Genomic DNA, 24724 nt, shown 5'->3' with positions numbered 1-24724 from the left:
TAGCATTTCTAGTAAAACTTCCTATGGCCACCTAGTGGCCTAAATGGAATTGACCTATTAAAAATATTTAGGATTACATGAAGATCCTCCTTATCTAAAAATAAAACAAAAAGTACAAGTTTCATAGCTTTTGCATATATTTAAGATATAAATACTAATTTGTTTGCACAGTACATCCTTTAACACAGTCTGAGAAATCAAATGGGGGAGGGCGCGAATTTTATGTGAGAAAAACTAGTAACAGAAAGCAAAATTGAAGTGGCCCTTAAGGAAAGAAAGAAATTGAGGGAGCAAAATATGAATCGAACCAATGATCTGAATGCATGAGTAAGTAAATAAACAATCTGCACTGTGGTCGCAATGTTATTAAATCTGTATGTGAGAAAAAAAGGAAAAGGGTACCATTAAAAAGAAACAAAGAAGAAAGCTAAATGCTTGCATAGTATGAAATGTTATGGAAATTCACCTGTTGTCCCCATTTTCAATAACTTAAATGAATATCACTTAAAACATCACACAGATTAAAGACATCTGTATATATTTCAGATTTCAATATTAATGCCAAAAATACATAGTATGATTTTACATAGGATTTATGCTACATTAGAACACTAAAGACAAACATCAATTGAGTATTAAATGAAACATTAAATATTAAATAACTGAAAAATAAAATAAAAAGTGTAAACACTAAACTAACTTGGGAATTTGCTATTGCAACACATCCGATGAAGTGGTTTTAAACAGTACAAAAAGATTAGATTTAAGTATGTTTCCAGTCTACTTGGAATACACAAAGCTCATTCCAGAAACCTTTTAAAAACTGGTCCAGGATCACATAAGAACCTTCTCTCTCTTGAGCGCTATTTTCATTCCTTTACAGACTTAACTTTATACTGTCATCTCTACCAATCTTCGCTTGTAAGGAGTAATCAACAGTAAAACGAATACTTTAGTTTGCCATTGTTTGCTAGCATCTTGGTGAAAACTGAGGATTTGTTGGAGATTCAGTGTAAGATTTGAGTTCATATGCAGCGCCGCTATCAACTTCCATGGATTTCCGAGAGAATAGGAGCCTTACATCTCTGTGGAGGTAGATCTTTCCAGATTTAGAACTCTGGAACCTGAAAAGATACAAATATCTGTATTATCCAAAACAAAAGATTCACCTTTAAGTATTATTGAATTAAATGCATTTCTTTAAGAGATTAAGGCCAAAGAAGATTTGAACATATAAAATTAGTCAGTTAAAATGAAAAAAGAAGGAATAACCTAACATTCTCAATCTACTTTGTTTCCTTCGGCATTTAAAGGTTCTGTTCCTAATCACCAATGTAGTGCACAGCTTTGAAAGTGGCATGGAAGATTTGAAGTTCACGCTGCAATTATGTACGAAGATTAAAGTTCTCGGCAACCTAGAAAGGCAAGAAGTGCTCTTCAGTGAGCACTCCTGAAAATGCCCAAAGGGTGGCCTAAGCACACACAAAAGGGAAGGTTCAACTATCAACAAAGGCATACATACATATCAAATATATTTCAGTGCTAGCTATCATACAGACAGATTTCATTGCTCTCTTTATAAACTCTTACAGCAAGAAGTTTACTACTGCTTTATACCACACGCGAAATTTAAGTCCAACTCAAGAAGCAGTAGGTACGGGGATCTCTGCAGGCAGAAAAAAGTTTTTTTGCACAGAATACGTAGCTATTTCAAAGAGACTATAGTTCACTGGCCCAATCACCAAAGTAAACAGCGGCCAATTCCCAGGCCCATTTATCTTTTAATAGCCTAATTCAGGTCCTCCAAACCTGCCGGGAATGTGCCAGTTCCACTTTCTCTGAGATTTAACAACTATATAGAGAGAGACAAGATCTGCATTTCAGAGAACTGTATTCTATAGTGTTCATCTGGCAGGACTCCTTAATTTCCTTTGCCTGACCAGGAAAGGCAAGAGAGCCTAGGGAGCATTTCTTATAGCAACTGAACTTAATGTCACTATCACTGTAATAGAAATAGAAACAGAGAAGCTATTGCTACTGTAATGACAAAATGATACCATTACAAATGCTGAGAGAGCATTTGTATTATACAGTGTATACGCACACTGTATTATCACATGTATTACAATTTGCACAGATTTTTAATAAACATTTACTCATTGACCCCACTGAAGCAAACGTAGTATCTCTAGAATAAACCTAGCCATCATCAGACTGAAATTCTGAGAGGTAGCAGAAAGACAACTACAGAAGATCTGTCAAGGTTTCATTGTCTGGGGCAGGCAGGTTGTAGAAAGGGATTCTGTGCTACCATTTCGTTGAGATGAGTGATGCAGAATAGCCTGTAGTCATCCCCACAGCCAGACAAAGGAAAATTCTGCTCTCCTAGATACAGCTGTCAAGGGCATTAAATGTGGCGGGGTCCAGCAGAATGCTCCTACTGGCTCCCACAGAGTTTCCATCCATCACTATTTATTTGCTCAGTGCTGTCAGCGTGAAAGCCCTTTACCTGGTAGGCAAAGGGGAGAAGATTCTATCTTAAGAGAAGACTCTGGAGGAGAGCACAAGAAGAAAGAGTAAAAGAGGTGAGGGACAAACTGAACACCACAAACAGTTAATTCAGCATGTAGCTCATAAGACATGTTAAAATGAAAAATTTTATTGAAAGATCTTTTGCAGCAAAAGTATGATAGAAATTAATTCATATAGAATAGATAGATCTAGTTATCAAAGCACTATCATAAAGTAGAGCTCAATTCCCATTTTACACGTGGATCTATCAGAAAATAATTAGCATGGTCTATTTTTAAACTTCTCAAGCTTACTATTTTCTATTAGTGAGAATCCTGCAAGACTCCCTTTGCCCAGTAAATAACGCTTCCCTGTAACGTGGCTTTTCTGAGCACGACATTTCACAAAGATTGAAGGAGGATGAGTGGGAGACAGCAACAGAGTTCAGGGCATTCTGCTCTTTTCTGCTTCCATCACTTAATTTTTTTCTTTCAGAAACATTTATCGTAGTAATTGGGATTTAGAAATGTTGCTTTTTATTCCAATGTATTTGCATGTATGATCAAGAGACAACCATTACATACACCCTTGTGGGGTGGTGATAGAACAGCCAGCATGGGACTGGCTCCAGAGCTGTGATGGCTCCAGCAGTTTTGTGTAAAGGAATCAAGAAAAACACAGAGGTCTCTGACAGATGGTGTCCTAGGAACAGTAACAATAGACAAATACAGGAAGGCTTAAACACACAAATATCAGATGAGCTAGAAAGTCTGGCAGAGGAAAGAAAGTGATAAACATTACTGAAGAAATGACAAATACAAGCACAAAACCCCTATATATATTTTATAGGCCATCAAAATTCACAGAGTAAGCCACAGAAACAGGATATAGCAGGATGATCACAAAGACATATGTAGCAAGACATGTTTTGCAAGTGGAAAAGACTATACAACACAATCTATAAAATCTGTAAGTAAAATCATTAGGACAAGGATACAAATTCTAGATCAGGAAAAATGCTGAGATATCAGAAACATCAAAAAGCAACCAGTAAATCAGTAATAGCAGGTATCTTCAGCTTCCACCAATAAATGTATCATATGCCACATTAGGAAAATATTTTTTAAAAAAAGTTTCTCAAGACCTTGAGGTATCACTACTTTTAACAACCAGTTTCAAGCTTACCCTCCACCTAGCCTTCAATAATCCCTGTTTAGCTGTTAAGCAACAACAATTATGCTACATGCAATTAAAGAGGCAATATGTCAGTAACTAAAGCTGTTGACCAAGCTTTAAAAACGTGTGAAAAATGCTGAGCTGTGGGCAGGTTAACTGTTTGATTGCCTTTTATAGGGGTGCCAGAATGTGACCTAGAAACTAACGGATGGTCGTCACCCTCAGAACACTGGACAGAAACGAGGCGTGAGCAGAGCTGGACTCACAGCTCTTATGCTCATGTAGATGTAATTACAATGCAAAAATCACTGCTTCACATACAACAAAAAAATTATCCCCAAAGCATCTTCAAGAAACAACTTAAACTGTAGGTGCAACTCTCGCTTGTCTTATAGTGACTAATGCTCTGCTGTCCATGCAAGCTACGTTTTATATCTCAATACTGTAGCTGTGGGTACAGATACAGTCTAATGGCATATTGAACAGTATCTCAAACATGCAAAACTGCACACACAATAAATCTGACACTTTAAAAGTGCTGTAGAAAATCTGGCCGCCAATGTTAAGTTCCAGACCTATGCAAGCACTTTTGCTGAATTACCACTTGAAAAGAAGCTTTCATAATGTGAGTGCTGACAACTGTGATTAAGGCCTCGCAAGCAGATGTGACCACAATGCAGCTTACTGGTGGTGACTTCATTTGGTTTTTCGAGCAAAATTTCAACATGTAAGCTTAAGATGCTTGTTTTCAACAACTACTGCAACTAAAACTGAAAGGCTGTTCTAAGCCAACTTGAGTAACAAAAAAAAAAAAAACCTTAGTAGTTTAAATTTTTTTAGGTTTGTATATAAGTTTTCTGTAAAACAGGTTTGAGGAACATTGCTGCTTTTAAAAATGAAGTTTTAAAACCAACTTACATATGAATTAATAGACTACTAAGACACTTCAAGCTCTCCTAACTAAAATCCATCTTTAGTAAAGAAGGCTACTAGATTGACAACTGAGTCTTTTGTAAAATCTGAAGTACTCTGTATAATAAACCACAAGACAGATCAACATAAACTACTGTAATATTTCAAGGACTTTTGCAGTTCTTCCATTATGAGAAAGGACCCACTGTTTGGGTTCATCTCTGAAGCAAAGAACTTCTGGCATACTCTGCAGGTATTCACTTTCCAAAGTAAGCAGCTGAGCATCGTAATTATCAGTTTGTTTTTCCAGCCAGCAATGGATGAATTTCCAATTACACATTATAAATCCATGAGTCGATCCCTACCAGAGGTCTGAAAGCTGAGCTAAATTGTCCAGGTATTTCAAAACTAGAAGCATCAGAACTGCTACATTTCTGTCTCTCAGCAGGTATCAGAAATAGGAAGCTCACGAAAGAAGACTTCTAGCTATAAAAGATGACAGAGAAGAAAGCATGTTTGCCTTCAGATAGAAGTAATTATTGGGTCTGTCTACAACAAATTTACAAAGTACATTAAAGCAGAAACTGAAAGGGGACACAAGTCTACTACTCTTCATGCCTGTACGCCAGACCCGGTTGGCCACAGATTTTTGCCCACCTCTGCAGCTGATGCCTGTCCCCAGTTCCTCTGCATCAGTTAGATCAACATTACAAGTGAATAGAGCCTTTTATTTGGGCTACACACTTTTTCAGAATTTACCCCAGAAGAAAATTTTTAGAAGGTGGTTAAGTTAGACATGGCAAGTTAGTGTGGCCTGAAAGGATGAATTTCAATCCAGGCTAAAATTCAGAATGAAAACACAGTTCAACAGCCTCATTGTGATGCTATTTTCACACTCCAGTAAAACCAAGACACGTTTTTTATGACTGTCAACTTTCGTTTAATGGGAAAGTTTGGCCTGGAATCACTGCCCTAGACAAAGTTGTGTTTCAAAAGTCAGCTGGGTAGAAATCAATGCCGCTAAATAGGGAAAATAATATGTACCAGAAATAATTCTACAACAAGTTAAAGAGAAAATTCTAAGAGATTTGATTTTGTTCTCCTTGCTCGCTTCAGAATGTCAGCCGCTGTTGGGTTTCCAAGTGCTGCAATGAAAGCACTGGGTCTGCACTTACGTGGTTTGCTTACTACAATAATGCAGGCAAAAGTCTGCAAACTGCGGAAGGACAGAGTAAATCCATCATTCCTCCTTTGTTTCGAACTGCAGTCTCCAGAACATCCCGAAAGCAGCAGCACAGTATCTGGTTTCAGGCAGTGCTTTGTAAATAATTTAAGGAAGACTGTGTGAATATTTTATAAAGTGAAAGGTGTTATCAGCGGTATTGCATAATGAAACAGGTATTTACATTTTTACCACTAAACACTGTATTTTTAGGAGTAACTCAGAACACTTTTCACGTTACCAGCTATTCTGGTGAAGAGGCATGCGTGTAGGACACTGGCCACCCTCTCTACATTGATCCTTAGTTTTGGCTTTTGCCCGTGTAAAATCCACACTCACTATTTCCTGTTACCTCAAAAAAAGTACATTGATCCAGCCAGAACTAAATCTCTCTTGCTAAGAAAAGAATTAAGCTTTACAAGGCTATACAAAATACTTCAATGCCAAGAAAGAGCTTTATATTTTAACTTTGTTTCTCCCAAGCAGAATCCAAATTATTTACTAGCTCTTCTTCCTCTACTGTCTAGCTTAAAGACCAAGTTAAAAAGTGTTCTTTTTTTAAAATAAGTCTGTATACAGAAAGGCTGGCTGGGAAAGAAATCATGAGATAAATTTTGGCAGGTACTTGGTTGGTTTGTTTGGTTTTGCTGTGGTTTGGGGTTTTTTGGGGGTTTTTTGGGGGTTTTTTTGGTTTTTTGGTTTTTTTGGTTTTTTTTAACTCTGAAGAGCTTACCTCAGATGTATGAGGTAGCGTAGTAGCCTTTCTTCAGTCTGTTGACTATTTTCTTTATTGACAGTTCTCTTGATTTCTCGTCTCACAGGAACAGAAAAAGTTCTTTGCCGTAGGAATGTTTGATGATTAGCTGGCATTTCTCTCAAGTCATAGATCACCACAAACATCTTCACCACAGTTTTGTTAGGGTTAAATAAGGTCTGAAAAGACAAACAGTTCAATACAATACTCTTTAGAGAGGACAAATTTAAAACAAAACAAAACAAACTCCACCTGCCAAAATAGTCAAAGTCCTCTACACACTTTGTTCCAAACATTGTGCAGTTTTTCTGTTTTTCAACACTTCAGCTACTAGCAATTCCCATTTTTAAATATAATACTAAACACAACCTAATCTGAATTAAACACTAGTATATGACTACTATTACTTTGCTAATCTGCATCCCCATTTTTGTTTATTTTTCCAGTCAGCTTTTTGTCTACACTGTTTTCTAGACACAGTACGCTCACAGGAAGCACAGTGGTGGGCTCTGCTTTTAAACTTGAAATTACCAATGTGTTACCCTGGACTGGGTTCTTAAAAGAAAGAGGCAGATCGTTGGTTCTAAGCAATGACTGTGATTTACTTTCTGATTTTACTACAAAAAATAGGTGGTGTTAAAATGTTACAAAATTAGATACAACTGAGTATTTAATCTTAATCCCTTCAGAAGGATTTCAGAATTTGGACTGTAGCCTACTTACTTCTCCATTACTTCTTCAAAGCCACGGTGTCCCCAACTATTCTGAATCTTCAGTAACTGATTTTAAGTCTCTTCACAGCACAGATGGGTTCAAAGGTTGGGAGTCTTTTTTGTCCCACAAATTACACACAGATTTCTACTTTGAATAACTACAGTACCTACAGAGATGCACATTTCCACTGCTAGCTTCATGCTTATCTCCAATAACCTCATCTCCTCTGCATGACTTTCTTGATATTAGTGGTTTCAAGGCACCCGTATCTGCTGAGTACGTACCACTTGTATTGTTCCTGAAGGCGGTACCCGATAACCCCTTTTACCAAGGGACTCTAAAGTAATTACACCCTAGAAAAAAAAAGACACACATTTGGTTCACAGGGAGAGATATAAACAAATCAAAATGTTCTATTCATGTAATTGTATTTATCTGAAAAACAATCAGTAATGTACAAAAACTAAAACTAGAGAAGGCAATGCATTTAAGATGCAGTTAAAAATCAACAGTAGGGGCCTTACAGATACTTTGGCAGATCATTAAAAGCTGTGCAATAAGAGGTACGTTCTCCTCTTGAAACAAGATCCAAGTTTCCACATCTTCAAACTAGCAGTCAGGGAGCTATGGCGAAATAGAGCTTTCTTTTCAAAACGGCTTGTAAGTTAAAATGGAAGATTTGTCTCCTCCATTCCATTTTTATATCACCTACAATCACACCAATAATACTCCAAATCTCACAGAACTAATTTCTGCTTTTCAAAGGCAGCAGATGCACTTAATCTTCCATTCTAATCCAAACTTCAGCAAGGATGACATTTGCTTTTGTACCAGCTGTGATCTACAGAGCATCCGAGTGTCCCACACGGTGCTGTAACACTGCTGAGGCCACCCTTAGGGTACTGCCCTAGAGCACACATCTGATTAACCTGCAGTGCACAACTGTTTTACCCCACTGCACTGGACTTAAAAAAAAAAACCAACCCCAAACAAACAACAACAAAGACCCTAGAGCAGAGAAACTAGCTAAACAAACAGAAACAATGTTTCTGATGACAGAGGCACTATACAAATGTTGTATTAATCCTGGGAGACTCAGCCATAATAGCATGTTTAGAGCATGTGGAAAAACCTGAAACAATGAAACCCAGCTAGGAAAATAAGCAATGCTACTTTAACCATTTGAGGAACATCAGAATCCCTTCACCTCCTGGAAAATCACGTGAAATAATCTAGAAAGATGAAAGCAAAATAATAGATACTTCTTTGCAGTGGTTAAGAGAAGACATACACAAGTTCAAACTCTTATTACTCAAACTCAACTTGCAAAGCCATTTCATTTTCTGAATATTTTTAAAAACAGCAGGTCAGAACTATGGTAAGTGCTAAGAATTTAAAATCTAAATATTGAGATAATCAGATGTTCAATGCTTTACTTACATGTTTAAACAGACTATTTACTATATTTTAGACAGAGATACACATATGAAAACCTCTAAAAATTAGATCTGTCACCCAGGTAACATCAAGGTTCCTTAACACATGTTCAGAATAAATATAGCCATCTGATTCAATGCTAGCATACAAGCAATCTTTTGCTTTTTACAAGGAAGCACTTTAGACATCCAAAACCCATGCTGTCATTGTAGAAACGTGGAACAGAATTAGCACAGATACTGAGAACACAAATACCGTGTCAGTGCAACCATCAGCAAACCATGCAGCTTGTAAGAGTGCAGCGTGCCACGCTAGCTCAGACAATGTTTGCTTCAAAAGAAAGGGCTGAATAACTTCTGAGTCTAAGGTCTCATCAGCAATTGTACCTTGGCCTGCACCTAAGCCACTTGCTGGCAGAGTGGTTAGTTGCCCAGGGCAGCTGCTTGTTGGGACAACAAAATGTATCCCATTAAGACCAGCTATTGCCTCACTGCCTATTTTAAGTTAGATGGATAAAAAAAGATGGTAGGGGTTGAGCACTCCAGTGTGGAGGGAGACAAATACGTTCAATATCCCAGGATGAGAGCAGTTGGATGGTGGGGCAGAGCAATGGAAGGAAAAGCACTAGTTAGGGAAAGGAAGAAGGGACAGGAGAACTCCGTCATAAGCAGCTGAAAATAACCCAGGTCCCTGCAAATCCCCACTTCCTGAACCCTCTACTCACCGAGCTCTTGTTCTTCACCTCCACCTATCAGAATTTATTTAAAATAAATCCAACCACACACTTACCATGTAAGGAGAGGGTGCATTATCATCTGAAACACTGTAGAATGACACTTCAACTGGCAGAGTCATGTGCGTGGGACAAAAGACTCCACTTGCTCCCACTTCCGCTGTGAAACCCTCCACAACACCAAGCGGGTCTAAGCGAAAATTCAGGACAGATTCCTGAAAAACAACACGCATACAGCTTAGGTTGGGAACACCTCAAATAAAATATAGTAAAACTAAGCAGCAAACAAGGAAACAAGTTTATATAAGAACTTGGGTCTTTTGTAAGGTGACCTGCCAAAAATCAACACTGAGGCAAAAATTATGATGAACAGTGGAACATTCAGCAAGATGATAGGGTTTAAGAGAAAGCATCATCCAAATCCAGTCTTCATCCTACTGAAACTGGTGCAAAAGCCCAGAGAATTTTATTGCAGCAGGATCTATGCGTAATTTTCCTCGACATATACTATCTGAAAAAAATAATAATTTAGAACCTGTAACTTTCCTCAACATATTCACTCCTTATTTCACAAATATAGAGTACGATACAACCTGTTAACACACTAGCTATTTAGGTGTTGATATTTGATATGCTACATGAAGTGAAAAGCTGGAGGCTACACTTCAAGTACATTCTGTTTACTACACTGATTTAACAAAGCTTTTCTGAAATATTAAGTAGACTTTAAGAGTGAAAATGTAAATCCTTTTTTCTAGGTATATACATTACAAACATGAACAATTACAGGTTGTTAAATCTCATTTAAGTCAACAGAACACCTCCTAACTTGACCATAGTGGGAAACAGAAGTTATAAGCAACTCATTGGACCTGAATCTCTGAGACAGAAGACGTCTGGGGCATGAAATATGTGCCTTTACAGCTGGAAATTAAAACAAATTTTATTCAATTTAATTATGAACTTTTACATTGTAATCAGGCTGGAATTATTCACAGTAATGCACTTTTAAAAGCAGTGCAGAAGAATACTAAAAATACCACAAGAATTCTAGAGAATATGCAATACCTCAAAGTTTCCCAGAAGGCTAAGACTTGTTACTGGTGGAGCACTAGAACTTAGAAATGGTTTCCCATGGCTCTCTGGATCACCGTCTCTGTTTATACATTGTTGTGGGCTATTAAAAAAAAAAAGACAGCATAAATATAAAGGATAAACACATTTGCTTTTGTCTTCTGGGTATGAACAGCTCTAGAAGGAATCATTTACTTACTGTATTACAAAGTGCTGTCCTAAAGAAGTAACAGTTGAACACTGCCTGTTATTACTTTAGCAGAATATTTTCTAGTTAACTGAAAAAATACTTTCACAAGTTTTACATTACAAGGGATAAAGACAATAAAAATTTTGGTTGTTCATTAACTCCATTAGCAGGAACCAAAGTAATCAGAATATTTTCTCTTGTATGCAGATATTTTTGTCTCATATCTTGAAGTTTCCAACATCAAACTACCATACCAAAAGTTGTTTACATTACATGTATTAATGTATAAAAGGTCATGGTCAGTCCCTTTTAAAAGTTAAGTTCTCTGAACAAGTTAAGGCAAAATATTTGACCCGTTCAACACTAAGAACAAAACAACACAAGAATAACACTGATTTGAAAAAGAATCAACAATTACTCTCTCTTCTGTTTGAAAATTCAAGTGTATCTTACAGCGTATCTACCCCTGCACGGGACACAGCTCGTCCTGGCAGCAGCTCTCATACCATGGTTATGTCCCAGAGCCATGCTAACCTGGAAATCCCTGGGGCAACTCGGCTGCCAAGTCTTATCTCAAAATAAGGATTCTTTTGAAAGGCACCCATTTTTTGTCTTTGCTAACATGCTTTGTTGTTGCATACAGGTATGTATATACATTATGTCTCCCCAAAAATTCTTAATGTTTTTGGTAAACAAAACATACCTTCTTGCAGACAGACATTTCAACTGCAGCAGTGATGAATCCAGATCAAAGCACCCAGACTGTGTTTTTCTTTGAGGAACCTCAAGACGGAAAGAAGATGCTAATTTGAAAACTGTACCTCTAGTAAGGATAGTTTTGCCAAGTAAGCACAAGTTTGCCAAGAATTTTATAGTTTTGTAATGTCACAAAAAACAGAGCAGAAGAGAGTAATTCCTATACATTCTAAACTTAGTGAAGAAAATTCTAAAATTATTAATGACAAGACTGTAAATTCTGATTAACAGGAAGTACTTAAATAAAGACTCATTCAAGTGGCTGACGTCTCTTTGGAATGATACAGAACATTACTAATAAACAGGCTGTAACAATTTCCACCCAAGTTCTCTGAAAATATGACAGCCTTTACAAGCACTGAAGAATAAAACATATCATGTGTTGATTACAGAACATCACTACTTCAGTAGTTTTAATTGGGACTGCCTTTTTCTTTAAAACTCCCAACAACCTACGAAGAACTGTAACACTTCCCCAATGTCTTTCTGTCTTATCACACAAGCGATATCACTTTGTATCACTTAGTCATTCAATGACGTCTCTGATTGCTGAAGAATATACGGTACAAACTGTTCACAGAAACAAAAGCTTTGGAATAATAGGCAATCAGGTATTAATAACTCACACAAAAACCTCTTAAATGACAAAATATGTTAGCTTACACTTAAAACACTAATCTTGAAAATGCTTTCTTTTGTGCTTTAAAATAGCACTGAAGCATTTTTTTGCCATAGGATTTTCTAATGTCACCTTTTTTTAATCTTGATAGGATCTCAACAACTACCTCTCTAATACTTTCTTTTCCAGAATTATTGTTCAACTTCATTTGAGCGTTAACTCTCAAATTTCCACTTGCAAGAGTATTCACTCTGACACTGAAAGTAAACACATACACCACCTAGGTAATTTGTCAAATTTTCTACCATACACAGATATTAAAAGAACAAAATACTTCCTTTCTCATTTAAAAGTTATAACTTCAACAATAACTTACGGGACTTGAAAGGAGAGGTAATCCAGTTCTGGGATGAAAAGCCTTGGTTGAAGTTCCATCCAAGGATTGAAAATTATGTTTCCGCCATATATTTGTGTGTTTTAGAGACGGTGCTTTCTGTCAGCAAAACAACGGGATATTTCAAATATCCCGAGATATTTCGAGATATCAATGGGATATTTCAAAGGCCTATCATGGTAATACTTTGCTTGCTGTAACAGAGAAGACTTCTGAACCAGGTGGATCTGCATCACACTAGCATATTATGAAATATTCAGTATAAATTCCTCTTGACTCAATCTACAATCACACAGACTGCTCACTAAAGATCACATACCGTATTCAGACACTGGTGTACTTATAAAAAGACAGGATGCCTAACTGCCTATGGAAACTGTCATTCATAATGTTATCACCGTGAGCAGAATAAGACAACGTTCTTCTCAATGTTAAACTTATAATTAAGAAGGTATGGGGGAGGCACTACCGGCCAAACGTTACTTCAGACCAAGAAGACAATAGTAACATGCTGCTTCCTACGAAGTCAGACTTAAATCCCTCTTCATATTGGTCCTTAGCAGATATAGGGTACAAGCTATTTGACTAAGAGCAGCTATAGGAATTGGTCTTTTCCTCTATGTATTTACCTGTACATCTACGTTCTTCAGCCGCTCACACTTAACTACGCCATCTTCTGTAGGTTTCTTCTGAGAAGTGCTTTGGAAATCGAGGCCTATTGGGTCTTCGTTCTCATCGTGTGCAGTTTTCGTTTTATCTTGTTTGTTTTTGTTTTTGAAACTGTCATGGTCTTTATTTAAATAATTCTCAATACTAATAAGCTGAGTATTCTGCTCATAAATATTTGGTTTTTTCGAGTCTTTATCTAAACACTTGAGTTCATTTTTGTGCAAAGAGTCAGATACCTGCATCACAGTTGCTTTTTTTGTACCTTCAAGTATTCTGCATTTCTCTATCTGTAAATTGTTAAAACTGTCCACGCCGTTGTTCTCACTAACAACTGTTCTTTCTTTAAGTTTATTTGTGCAAATCTGTTCATCAATGCTGCTGAAATTTGAACACTGTTTAATTCTATTGGCTATCTGGTCTTTCTGTGCATAACCAGAACGTATCATTTCAAATTTATCTGGCAATTCAGATTTATTTTCTTTAATACATGATGATGATGTGTGAATATTAGTAAATGCATGAGAAGTTTTATTTGAAGTCTGATGAAATGCATTTCGGACAGCTTCACTGGGTTTTGCTAAAACCAATTTTCTTCTTGCTTGGAGTTTCAGAGAAGCCTTCAATTCTCCATCAAACCTAGAAGGACTGATAGGAGTATCAGGTGTCTTCGTCCTTGATTTACTACTGTCTTCTAACAAAGAAAAATTGGATTTAGCAAAAGAAACAGAAGATGGTTCCTTGCCTTTCTTCAGCAAATTTTCATCTTCATATGTACTTCGGAAAATTTTTGAAGTAACTGGGCTAGTCTCATGCACTTTGAATGGACGTCCAGTAACATGAGAAGTAGCTGGATCACAATGAATCAAGTGTTGGGCAATCCTTGCTATCACCTCCTGCCGCTCCTGTAGCAGAGAATCGATCAGGGGATTACTCTCTCCTGCAGACTGACGGCCACAGTGGTTCACTGGAACACGGGCGTCAAGCAGTGTGATCTCTGGTATTGCTCTAGTTTTGCCTTCACCACCATCTTCTTGTATTGCATTGTCTAAGTTGGCAATAGAAACAGGGGAGGTTTCCTTGCCTTTTCTTGGCAAGTTTTCGTCTTCGAAAGTACTCCGAAAAGCTTTCGGTGCAGCCGAGCTGTTTTCATGTATGTTGAATGGACGTCCAGCAACAACTGGTGAAGTAGCTGGATCACAGTGAATCAAGTGCTGAGCAATCCTTGCGATGACTTCTTGTCGCTCTTGAAGTAAAGAGCCTATCAAAGGATTGGTTTCTCCTGTGGGCTGATGAGAGCAATGACTACTCGAAACACGGGAATCAACTAGAGAAAAGGATTTAAAAGTCCTGACAGGTGCTTCATGAGATTGTGTCTTATTGTCTGCTGTAGCATTATAGCACTGAACTTTAGACTGCGATGCCCCAAAGTCAGATCCAAGTCCAGTAGATGGATAAAGTCTTACATTTCTGATAGATGTAGTAAATTCAGGCATCTTTTTTCCATTAAGCAGGCCTTCAGGTGTCATCGTCCACGTCTGTTTCCCACAGAAGCGCTGTGGACTGGAGGTACTGCATTGCTGTGCCACACTGGAATCGCTGTGCTGATGTAACTTATGCTCTTGCATTCGCTTTTCATAAAAGCTAAGGTTGGTGTGAATACTACAGGTCAAAACTGGGTAGTTCGATTGTCTGGGCAAGGACTGGACACTGACTCTCAAGGCCACATTGTGAGAAACATTAGGAACAGGAAAGACATGCTCATTTGGTGTCTGGGAGAATGTCCATTGCAAGTCCACATCTGCAGCGCTCACCCTGAAACAATACAGAAGGGCATTTACAGAAATATCTAAAGCAAGAGTCTTTAATTATCTACTTCATAACACAAAAGTCTAAGAAAAAAAGCACTAGACACACCAGCAACTGCTGTACTTTGCAAAGTATACAAATCCTATACAATCGCCAAAGTACTGGGCCAACAATGTGGCACCTTCTGAAAGCAAACAGGAAAACAGGAGGGATGAATGGTTTTAAGACAAGTTGCAACAATCTGCGAACAGCAAAGGAGTTTTTTTCCTTCCCAGACGTACCTGTACAGAATGTTTCGGGGAACAGCACCATGTGAAACACTCAGCCACGCGCTTAGCTGAGAGAAGAAAACAAAAGAGCGAACAGCCAATAAAAGGGTCTTCTCTTCAATAAACCGATCTCCACTCCTAAAATGTATTAAAAGAAACACATGGATATTGGTAAGAATATACACAGAGAACTATTAGAACAAGGACATTTTCAGACCTTCATTTTGAAAATAAAACACATCTGAATCAAGCAAAACAATGAAACTCCTCAAACATTTTGAAGATTACAGAGCCTGATTTGTTTTTATCCACATAAAAATTTATACAATTTAACATAACAAATAACGTATAAAAATGATCATTTTCAGCTAGGAGCATTTCATACTCTGCATTGCACAATGTGCACTGCAGAAAGTATGAGTACAGGAAGACTAAGATTAAAAGATGCTTAGATTTCACTGGTAAATAGTTGTTTTCTTAGATCAGTCCTCATGGCAAAGGGCCAGTTCAAAACCACTAACTGATTACTTTAAGGACCTTAATATGACAAGATTCTTGCAACTATCAGCTAATCCTAATATTCAACTTACTGTCGAGGAACTGGCTCCAAAATCCACCTTTCTAACAGCAATGCATCTTGTTTGATTGCAGGATCATTCAAATCATTCCCCTCGGTGGTGGGCCCTTCATCACTATAGCAACAGTCTGGAAGTAGCATCACTTCTACCATGATTGGAATATTGTTCTTCCACAGTAGCATAACCTCAGATCTGGTTCGCCTGGCTTGACGACACTGAAGGAAAGAAAAAATGTCAACATATGCAAGCCATAAAAATACTAGCCAGATTTAAATCTACTTTAAAAACATGTTCAAAAGTACTGGAAAAGGGTAAGGGTCAAATTCTATAAACTAGGTTTCACCAAATCAGAGATAATATTCCAGAGCTATTAAATGAAAAATAATTAACGAATTCTTTATGGTTGCCATTTGAGCAACTTCCGTAGAAAATTAAAAGAGCTCATAAAAAACACATTTCCCCAACCACTATACTTTGCTACCTTGTATTCTCTCCACAAGTTATCCTCTTGGATAGACACACTCAAGCAGTATCTTTATAAATTCTGTGTCTTGGAGTGGGCTAACTTCTGCATGAATAATAACTTAAATTCACACAGTACTTAGGAACTTTTACTTGAGAGATGGGATGCTCCAACCTTACTCCCAAATAGACTGGCTAGATTTGATGTGCTCGTGTTTTTTGGATCGTTAACTTTTCAAGAATACCTGGAAAAGCAAAAAGTTAGGCAAGTCAGCCTACATTTTCTCAACAAAAAAAAAAACAACGGACCAAGAATGCTAAGTATAGCGCTTGCCATTTGCATAATAAAGACTCAAATAGGTACTGCATTCAGGTAGTCGTGCAGAATTTCATGTTCAAGGATAAAAGGCCTAATGATCTCTCATTTTAAGGACAGATCTATTATTAGTACAATACTGAATTACATACTCGTTTAAATGCAGTACTGCCAGAAAGCAGTTGTTATTCACACTTAACTGTGAATCTACCATGGGGTTCTTGGCTGACTTTAATCATGGTAGCAAGGACGCACACCATGACACTTAAAATGAAATGGGTACCATCATACCTGAGCCAGTTTGTCGCTGCATTCATGCTTAGTTGTTGGCGGCTGACTTGATTGTGCTGGCGGGCAATGAAAGCCCTCTGTTCTGCCCTTGATCGAATACTCGGGCGTTCGACCTTCAGTGATCAACAAGGCCAAGGAGACCAGGAACTCCTCAGCTTCATACTCAAAGTATTCATCCAAAGTATCTGTCATTTCAAAAAGACAAAAAATAATGACTTCTGCTGTATAACAAGCTTTCAACTGTTGGCTGACCCCACAGTTTCTTTCAATTTACACTTAAAACAAGAGCTATGGGAAGTGGATCTTTGTATCAGACTGGCTGCACTCCTCATAAGGCCCAAGTTACTGTACCACCAAAAAACAACTTTCCTCATCTCATAACGTTGTCACTACAAGCAGACAAAATTAGAAATACTCTAAAGAAAGCTCCACATAGTAACTGGTCAATGCACCAGATTTCAGCAGTGCTGAGAAACAACTGTTTGTGTTGTGAACCACAGCTGGATCACAGCTTCTCTAGAAGAAAAAAAAATTTCCTGGGCTCTAGTGGGAGAAGTCTGATGGCAGTATGAGTTGGCATCCTTAGTATCATGTGACAGATAGAAAGAGAAGCCACAATACATCATATAATACATTAAAAATTGAGTAAGAAAAAAAAATAGATTTACTTCTATTAGAAAAAGTGGGACACAATGTTCTTTAAGATTTTTATTGTGAGTCCCTCCTGCTGAGAGCAAGGCTTGAGCGGTCCGTTTTTAGTTACCATTAACACACAGGAAAGGTTCCCAAGGAACATACAGAGTATTCATTGTTTTGTGCCGTGGTCAGTCTAAAACTTGTGCGAAGAATTAAAACTCAACAAGTCTTCGTAGACAAAGCAGCAGCTGGCATTGCTCTTCATGAATTACCCTGGCACACTCGATTCCTGCAGAGGTAGGATGCACCAGTCCCCTGATTTTATGGTGTTTTGTAGAGCACCCTTCTCCTCCTCCCTCATCATGAGGATGTCACACATCATTCAAACAGATTCAAGTACAACCAGATCGTGTCATTCCCCTCTCTGCTTGGAAACGCTTAAGTTTCAAAATGATTTAGTTACTGAAGAGGTTACAGAAAAATCTCTTTTCCGAGAAAGCTAAAATACATTCACTATTTTGAAGTCTATTTTAAGAGCAGCAAAGAAAAGCAGATGGAGGCAAGGCTGCCAGTGGTTCTTTACCTTTATTTTTATGCTTTAGGGGAACAAAAGCACATGACATCTTCACACTTTTAGCTTAAATGTCCTATGTCACCCACGAAAACAAAACTGCCACAGGGACAGAGTTAATTTCTATTCATGTTTTGATTACCATGCATAAAATACCTTTCCACTTGGAAAAAAGAAAGAATTCAGAAGTCTTTTTTGTCTTCATTCCCTAACAGCAGAGCATTTGGCAAACATGGCAAGACAGACTTGAGAGATCCATACAAGAAGGGATGCATGAAACAAAAGCTCCAATTAAATGTGCAATTACCTGCACATGCAAATTGTAAAATGTGTACAACTAGCTTTTGTATGCACATATATGCCTAGCCCAGGCTTGTACTCCACGGACCTCAAGGCTTACAGCCTATTTTGAGGGATCTACATAAGGTAAATAAGAGAAGTCAGCCCACTGCCAAGGAACTCAGTTCATTGCACAGGAGTCCTCATCTTTACTGACTCTTTTTTCCCCCTTTTTGAAGGGATGCACTTACACAGCTGCTTTGGGTGGCAGGGATGGGCTACAACCAGGACCCTCTTCCTGCCATGCACCCACATCTGTCCGTGGCACACGTGGCCAGGGGTACGGCACTCCTGACCCGCGCCGTACATGCCACACCTGCACGCACACATCTATGAAAAGGTGCCAGGCGCTGGACTGCCACAACCAGCACTGTGGCTCCATCCTCCGGGGGGGAGCAGGGAAGGGACTCTTCCAAAACAGCCGCCCGTGCCAGCTGCCTGCCCCCCACCCTGGGGAGCCCCCCTACTAGGAAGGGACCACAGGCCCTGGCAGAATAGGGTGCTGCCAGGACAATTCATCTGGCCACCACCTGCCCTCAGGCAGAAGAAAAGCCAGAGGATAGATGAATTACCCTGGAGGACCCCATATGGCATGTGAACAATACGTTAAATCATCTGGCATGAGTTAAAATGGTCATTCACCTGAAGGATGGCAGAAAATGACTAATAGAGGGTGCACAGAAGATTAAAGGAATGGTAAATAACAGAGAAGACAAGACACTTAGGTAGCGATATGAGTCACCTACAAAATTAGGCACCTGTGTCGTGGTTTAACCCCAGCCAGCAGCCAAGCACCACGCAGCCGCTCCCTCACTCCCCCCTGCTCCCAGTGGGATGGGGAGGAGAATCGGGAAAGAAGGTAAAACTTGTGGGTTGAGATAAGAGCAGTTTAATAACTAAAGTAAAATATAATACTAACAATAATAATAATAATAATGAAATATAATAATAATAATAGTAATGAAAAAGAATATAACAAAAAAAAAGAAGGGAAAAAAAAAGAAAAAAAACAGTGATGCACAATGCAATTGCTCACCACCTGCTGACCGATGCCAGAGCAGTGATCCGCACCTCCCGGCCAACTCCCCCGTTTATATACTGGGCATGACACTCTATGCTATGGAATACCCCTTTGGCTAGTTCAGGTCAGCTGCCCCGGCTGTGCTCCCTCCCAGCTTCTTGCACACCTGCTTGCTGGCAGAGCATGGGAAACTGAAAAGTCCTTGGCTTAAGATAAGCACTACTTAGCAACAACTAAAACATCAGCGTGTTATCAACATTATTCTCACACTAAATCCAAAACACAGCACTGTACCAGCTACTAAGAAGAGAGTTAACTCTGTCCCAGCTGAAACCAGGACAACCTGCAATTTTATTATTTTTTTCAGCTGAAAGTCTGGTGAACAATAGGCAAGTCATACTTAGGGATAGGGAAATGGGATTCGGAAAGACTCTGAAAATGATTTAGGTATTACAGCTGACAAAAAATAATTGCAGCATTATCTTGCTAACACAAGCATCATGCTCATCTTTGTATGTCCAAAGGCCATGGTAATGTTAAGAAAGCCACAGCAGGAAGGATCGCTATTGGAGTATTTTTCCTACTCTGACACAGAAGTTCCAAAAATCTAGAAAGTGTTCAGCAGGAGTGACATTAATTTAAACAACTACCCCATGCTTAGCAGACTAAATGGAAGGGGAGTTCATCCTTAAGAAAACGTGTAAGAAGAATTCTGTTTAGTTAAAATACGTAAAAACATCTATGGTTTTAAAGAAAAAAAATGAAGAGCTTGATCAAGATCTGCATGTGCTTATGCAGACAGATCCTATCTCAAAGACCTTCTTACTGTAACAGAAGCATGCACAGTAAGATGCGATACCTGAAAATTTACACTAGAGAATTTTAAATGGCAAGTAACAGTAAAATAGACATGCCCTTTAATTAACATCAGCAGCTTACCATGTGAAGCAGTAGACCTTCTATTATTTGGCTCTCTTTTTTAGAAATAATCCATATTTGATCAAAAGCTTCTGGACTTGACACAAATTAATAGATAATTCCTATGGCCTGAGTGCTTCTGCTGAGCTGGTTAGATTCAAGTAAAAAAGCCCACTCCCTTTTTGCATTAAAAAAATCTGATACCAAAACTTATATTGTATACTTAAAATACTCAGTGTCTTCACAGATAGATGTTGTAAATTGACATAAGTCATAGACATTTTAAGCATGTCCAAATGCAAGATCCAATGAATCTAGTAAATAAGTAAGATCTAGTGAATAAAGCAAGGTAAATAAATCTGAAATAATCATTACTCAAGATTCAGAATACATACACGATACTACTTTATGTAAACAGAGAAAACTTACTTTTAAGTTCAATTTGCAAACACTGCCTCTGTTCCTGTATCAGACCTATTATTTCAGAAGCAACTAGTTTCTTGCCTTAAGGGTGGAAGAGGAGACTCAACTAGCTAGAGACATATATTTGTATTGGCTGCAGTTACAAAAACACAATGTTGTTTCAAAATAAAAACTGCATCTCGTTAAAGGATGATAAACAGCAAGTATTAAACTAGGAAACACTACTGTGTTCATAACAGGGCCAACACTAAAATTACATCAGCAATGTCAAAGCAGGTATTTGATCTGGACTTTTTAAAAAAAATTTTTAAGCACAAATAGCGATGGATATTGAGAGATATGTTTTCCTAAAAAGTTCATGTGGCATATTGACTTTTTTTGCTCCACTAGCTTTCTATATCATTTAGCAACTTCTAAGAGTTTTCATACAGGAAAAAACCCTATAAATATTGAGAAGCCTGGTAATTGTTCCTGTACAACAGACACAGATGATGCAAGTTGATGTAACTGAGGACAAGGGTGGAAAGACATTTATAGAAACAGCAAACTCAGTGTTTAGTTAAGAAAAGTCTTACTGTGTGTGTGCTGTAACTGTTTGCTTTTGTATATGAATCAGCCCTGTTTAAGACACACATCATATATTGTGCATAAAACAACCTCAATCCTATAATCTGACTATACAAATATGATTATTATTCTGCTTCATCTCTAGCAACAGAACATGCAAGCATATAGCATAAAATATGCATCATAGCAGTGTCTGGAGTTTATTCCCCTTAAAATAGCAAAAAATCCAGTTAGTTGACACAAGTACATAGGAATTAAAGTAACAAGGCACTACAGTTTCAATACATTGAAACTAAAGTTTATTGACCAGGTGGTCACAAGAGATAGCAGATGTCAGACTACTCTAGGAGGGAAAAAGAGAAAAACAAATTTAGACTGAAGCTACTACACATAAACCAAAACATACAATACTGGAGAACTGAAACCTGGAGGCACGTCATTTTGTCTTCCTTTGTCTTCTGCACATACCAACCTCAATGAACACTGATTTTCTGTATCTTCTGGACAAACAGAAAAGCCCATTTAACCAGAGATGTCATAAAGAGTCTTCAAATCCTTGTCCTCCCCTGTCCACTACACACATGTGCACAACACTGGAGCATTGGAATAAAGAATAAGAACTCAACACACACACCCCCCAAAAGTTAAATTGGCTCACATCCTAAAACATATGTGAAAGTTTGGCATGTGGTACTAGCGAGCCACGAATCCACTTAACTGTAACCCAAGGACTCTCCCAAAACTTCAGTTAATCCAGTTGTGCCCAGCTGACTCCTTTCCCAACTAGGTCATGCTTGTGTGGACCAACTCCCTTCCCTTTCCTATCACAGCATTTTCTGTAGTAATTACAGAAAATGTTTTCCTGAAACGTGTATTAGAAGAGCATTTAATCTATTTTCTAGGCTTAGACAGGAAACAAAGACACTCGGTATCATTTAACCCATTGTGCTCCAGGGGCCACCAGAAGATACATCTGCAAGCTGCTGCCCTGTCCTGCCCAGGGACAGTGAGGCAGTGAACGGCCCCAGCAGAGCTCCTCCTGCCCTGTGCCCTCCTCCTATCATGACCAGGCAGTGCTACAACTGTAATCTCTCTTAGTCCATGCTTATTTTATTGTCCTAGCACCTTTCATACTGTACTGGACACCACAAATCTACCAAGCTTGTTGTCCTCTTCTCAGGAGGAAAGCTCATTTTGGTAAAGTGCTTTTCTTCAAAAGAAAGACAAATTTGTTCAACATGAAGTACCCATTAGTCCTGACCTCCACTGACTTGGAGGGCTACTTTCTTAGAAAGTCCATGAAACAACTAATAATTGCCTTTAAATATGCTCTATAACAGTCCAGACCTTCCCTGGAAAATCTTTAGGCATCCATAATGGATTTTGAAGGCCACCAATTTAAAGTGATCAGATTTCTATTTCACTACTTAGAAAGCTGAAACCCAGTAAGCAAAACACTAAACAAAACACGGAGTGCACGGTGTAGGCTGTTCAGATTCACAGCTGACGCAAGCCCTGCTCCTGCCCTACCCAGCTGTCCAGCAGGCACGGTGGCATGGTTGCCCACCTCTGCTCTCTGCTTCCTTCATGTGCTACAATTTTTTTTAAAGACTAGAAATATTGCTTAAGTATTTGGATCTTATTTTTTGTACTTTTAGTACAGGCAGTCCATAAGGAGACACTTCAGTCTAAGAGAGTCCTGTGGCAGACGACTCAGGTACACTGGAGAAAAAGGGGCTGCACTGTCAGCATTCAGAACCCATCACCTCCTAGCAAAGGCATTGCTCTGCATTTAAAAAATTACAGCAAAAGCTCTCTGGCCCTTCCCCCAAAACAGTCAACTCTGAATAAGTTTTATTATCTCACTATTCCAAGAAGTAGGTTAAAGGTAGTTCCATATTTTAAGAGTAAGGCAGAGATTCAAGAAACTACTGTAAAGGAAATGAAACACAATGTAAACATTCGACTAACAGCTTCTCTTCTGGAATTAGAAACAACTACGGATGCTTCGGTTAACTAATTCCACGTTGTGCTTCACTTCAAAAGGAAGTTTCCCTTGAACCCCCCAAATTCATGATTCTCTGAATGAGCAGTCACCTTGTGTCTGCATATTACAAACCCGTAATTATATCTGAAGTCACACACTTCAAAAGCCTTGCAATATTAAGAGTTTAAGTATAACTTAAGTTATCAAGAGTTACAAGTCATGAGATGGTCTACTTGCTTTAAGAAACAAGCTATTAGTTAAATTTACTTAAATTCAAGCAAATGCAATGAACAGGTTACCTTATCTTAGGAATATTCCTATACAGATTTTTTTTTTCCCCCACATTGACTCCTGTCTTCAATTCTTCGGGCTCAAGATCTTTGAGCTCGGGGACAGCCATCATGAAAACATGAAGAGAGCAGCACAGTACCTCATCTTACTCTTGCTGTCTCCTCACTTTTTCCAGGGTACCAAACTGAACCACTACCTGATTATCAAAGCAGTTCAGCGGTAGGCAGGAAATGGCAGCATAGGAACTTTACACTAGGACTGATGCATACCTGCTATTCAACAAAAATACTGTATAAGCTATAAAAAATTGCTGGATCTACTTAGTATTGCATAAGAAAATAGGAAGAAATTCACCTGCTTTTGTGTTGTTATGCCACTTTATAATTAGAAAAACAAAACAAAGTACACCATCTTATAAGTAAGTGGGGATTTTTAAAAATCAGGACACAGCCACATGGCAGCTGATGAAGTTACTCCAGAGCTCCATAGCAATAAAAATCAATCAGAACCAATCAGTGCGATCAGCTCCACTCCAGACTGCAGCACTGCAGTAACTCCCCTGGTATGTGTGTATCGCTGCCTATCTACCGCACACTTCTGCTGGACGCCTCTCACAGCAGCCAGAGCTAATCTCGAGGCAGCTTTACTGTAAATAAAGTTACCAAAAAGAGACTGGTCTTAAAATCGGGCTGGAAAAAACAACAACATACAATTCATATTTTACTAAAACTTATTTAGGTTCAAACAGCTTAATAAGTACAGAAATAAAATCCAGTTAAATTCGTTTAAAGCTTAAATTTCCTGCAGTAATCTCAGAAACTACCGCTTTTTGAGAGTGTAAAATGCAGACTGTTAAACTGATCTGGGTGTTCCCATCTTGCTTCCTGCATTTTGGCTGACATCCTATTTTGCCATCACCATACTGCTTACTGAGTCACTTCTCTTCTTCCAACTGTGGCTTTCTATTTTTATCTAACCAACAACAGTTTAACCTGCTTGATTTTTTGGCATTAAACCAGATTCTAGGTCCAGTATTTGCATTTTGATCAGGGAAACTAGGTTTATTTTCTCTTAACTGGACAAAGAAA

At 38.3% G+C, this 24724-nt stretch overlaps 1 protein-coding gene across 4 annotated transcripts in view; it reads right to left on the bottom strand.

Annotated features, from left to right (window-relative positions):
- Positions 1–521: 521 nt before the first annotated feature.
- ATOSA (atos homolog A) overlaps positions 522–24724 on the bottom strand; it is a 49012-nt gene continuing 24809 nt past the window's right edge. For 2 of the 4 annotated variants that reach the window (XM_050903017.1, XM_050903016.1), the window contains 11 exons: positions 16884–17068; positions 15827–16029; positions 15249–15374; positions 13122–14973; positions 12475–12591; positions 11427–11506; positions 10528–10636; positions 9516–9674; positions 7574–7642; positions 6555–6754; positions 522–1124 (listed from right to left, as the gene is read on the bottom strand). In XM_050903017.1, the coding sequence (XP_050758974.1) occupies positions 971–1124; positions 6555–6754; positions 7574–7642; positions 9516–9674; positions 10528–10636; positions 11427–11506; positions 12475–12591; positions 13122–14973; positions 15249–15374; positions 15827–16029; positions 16884–17068 (3254 nt within the window). In that variant the 3' untranslated portion in view covers positions 522–970. Of the gene's footprint in view, positions 1125–5745; positions 5917–6554; positions 6755–7573; positions 7643–9515; positions 9675–10527; positions 10637–11426; positions 11507–12474; positions 12592–13121; positions 14974–15248; positions 15375–15826; positions 16030–16883; positions 17076–24724 lie in introns of those variants that run through there. The other 2 variants (XM_050903018.1, XM_050903019.1) reach the window with 2 other exon arrangements.

Source organism: Gymnogyps californianus, chromosome 11 (genome assembly GCF_018139145.2).
Source record: "Gymnogyps californianus isolate 813 chromosome 11, ASM1813914v2, whole genome shotgun sequence".
NCBI classification, from domain to species: domain Eukaryota; kingdom Metazoa; phylum Chordata; class Aves; order Accipitriformes; family Cathartidae; genus Gymnogyps; species Gymnogyps californianus.
This window is presented reverse-complemented; position numbering and strand designations above follow the sequence as displayed.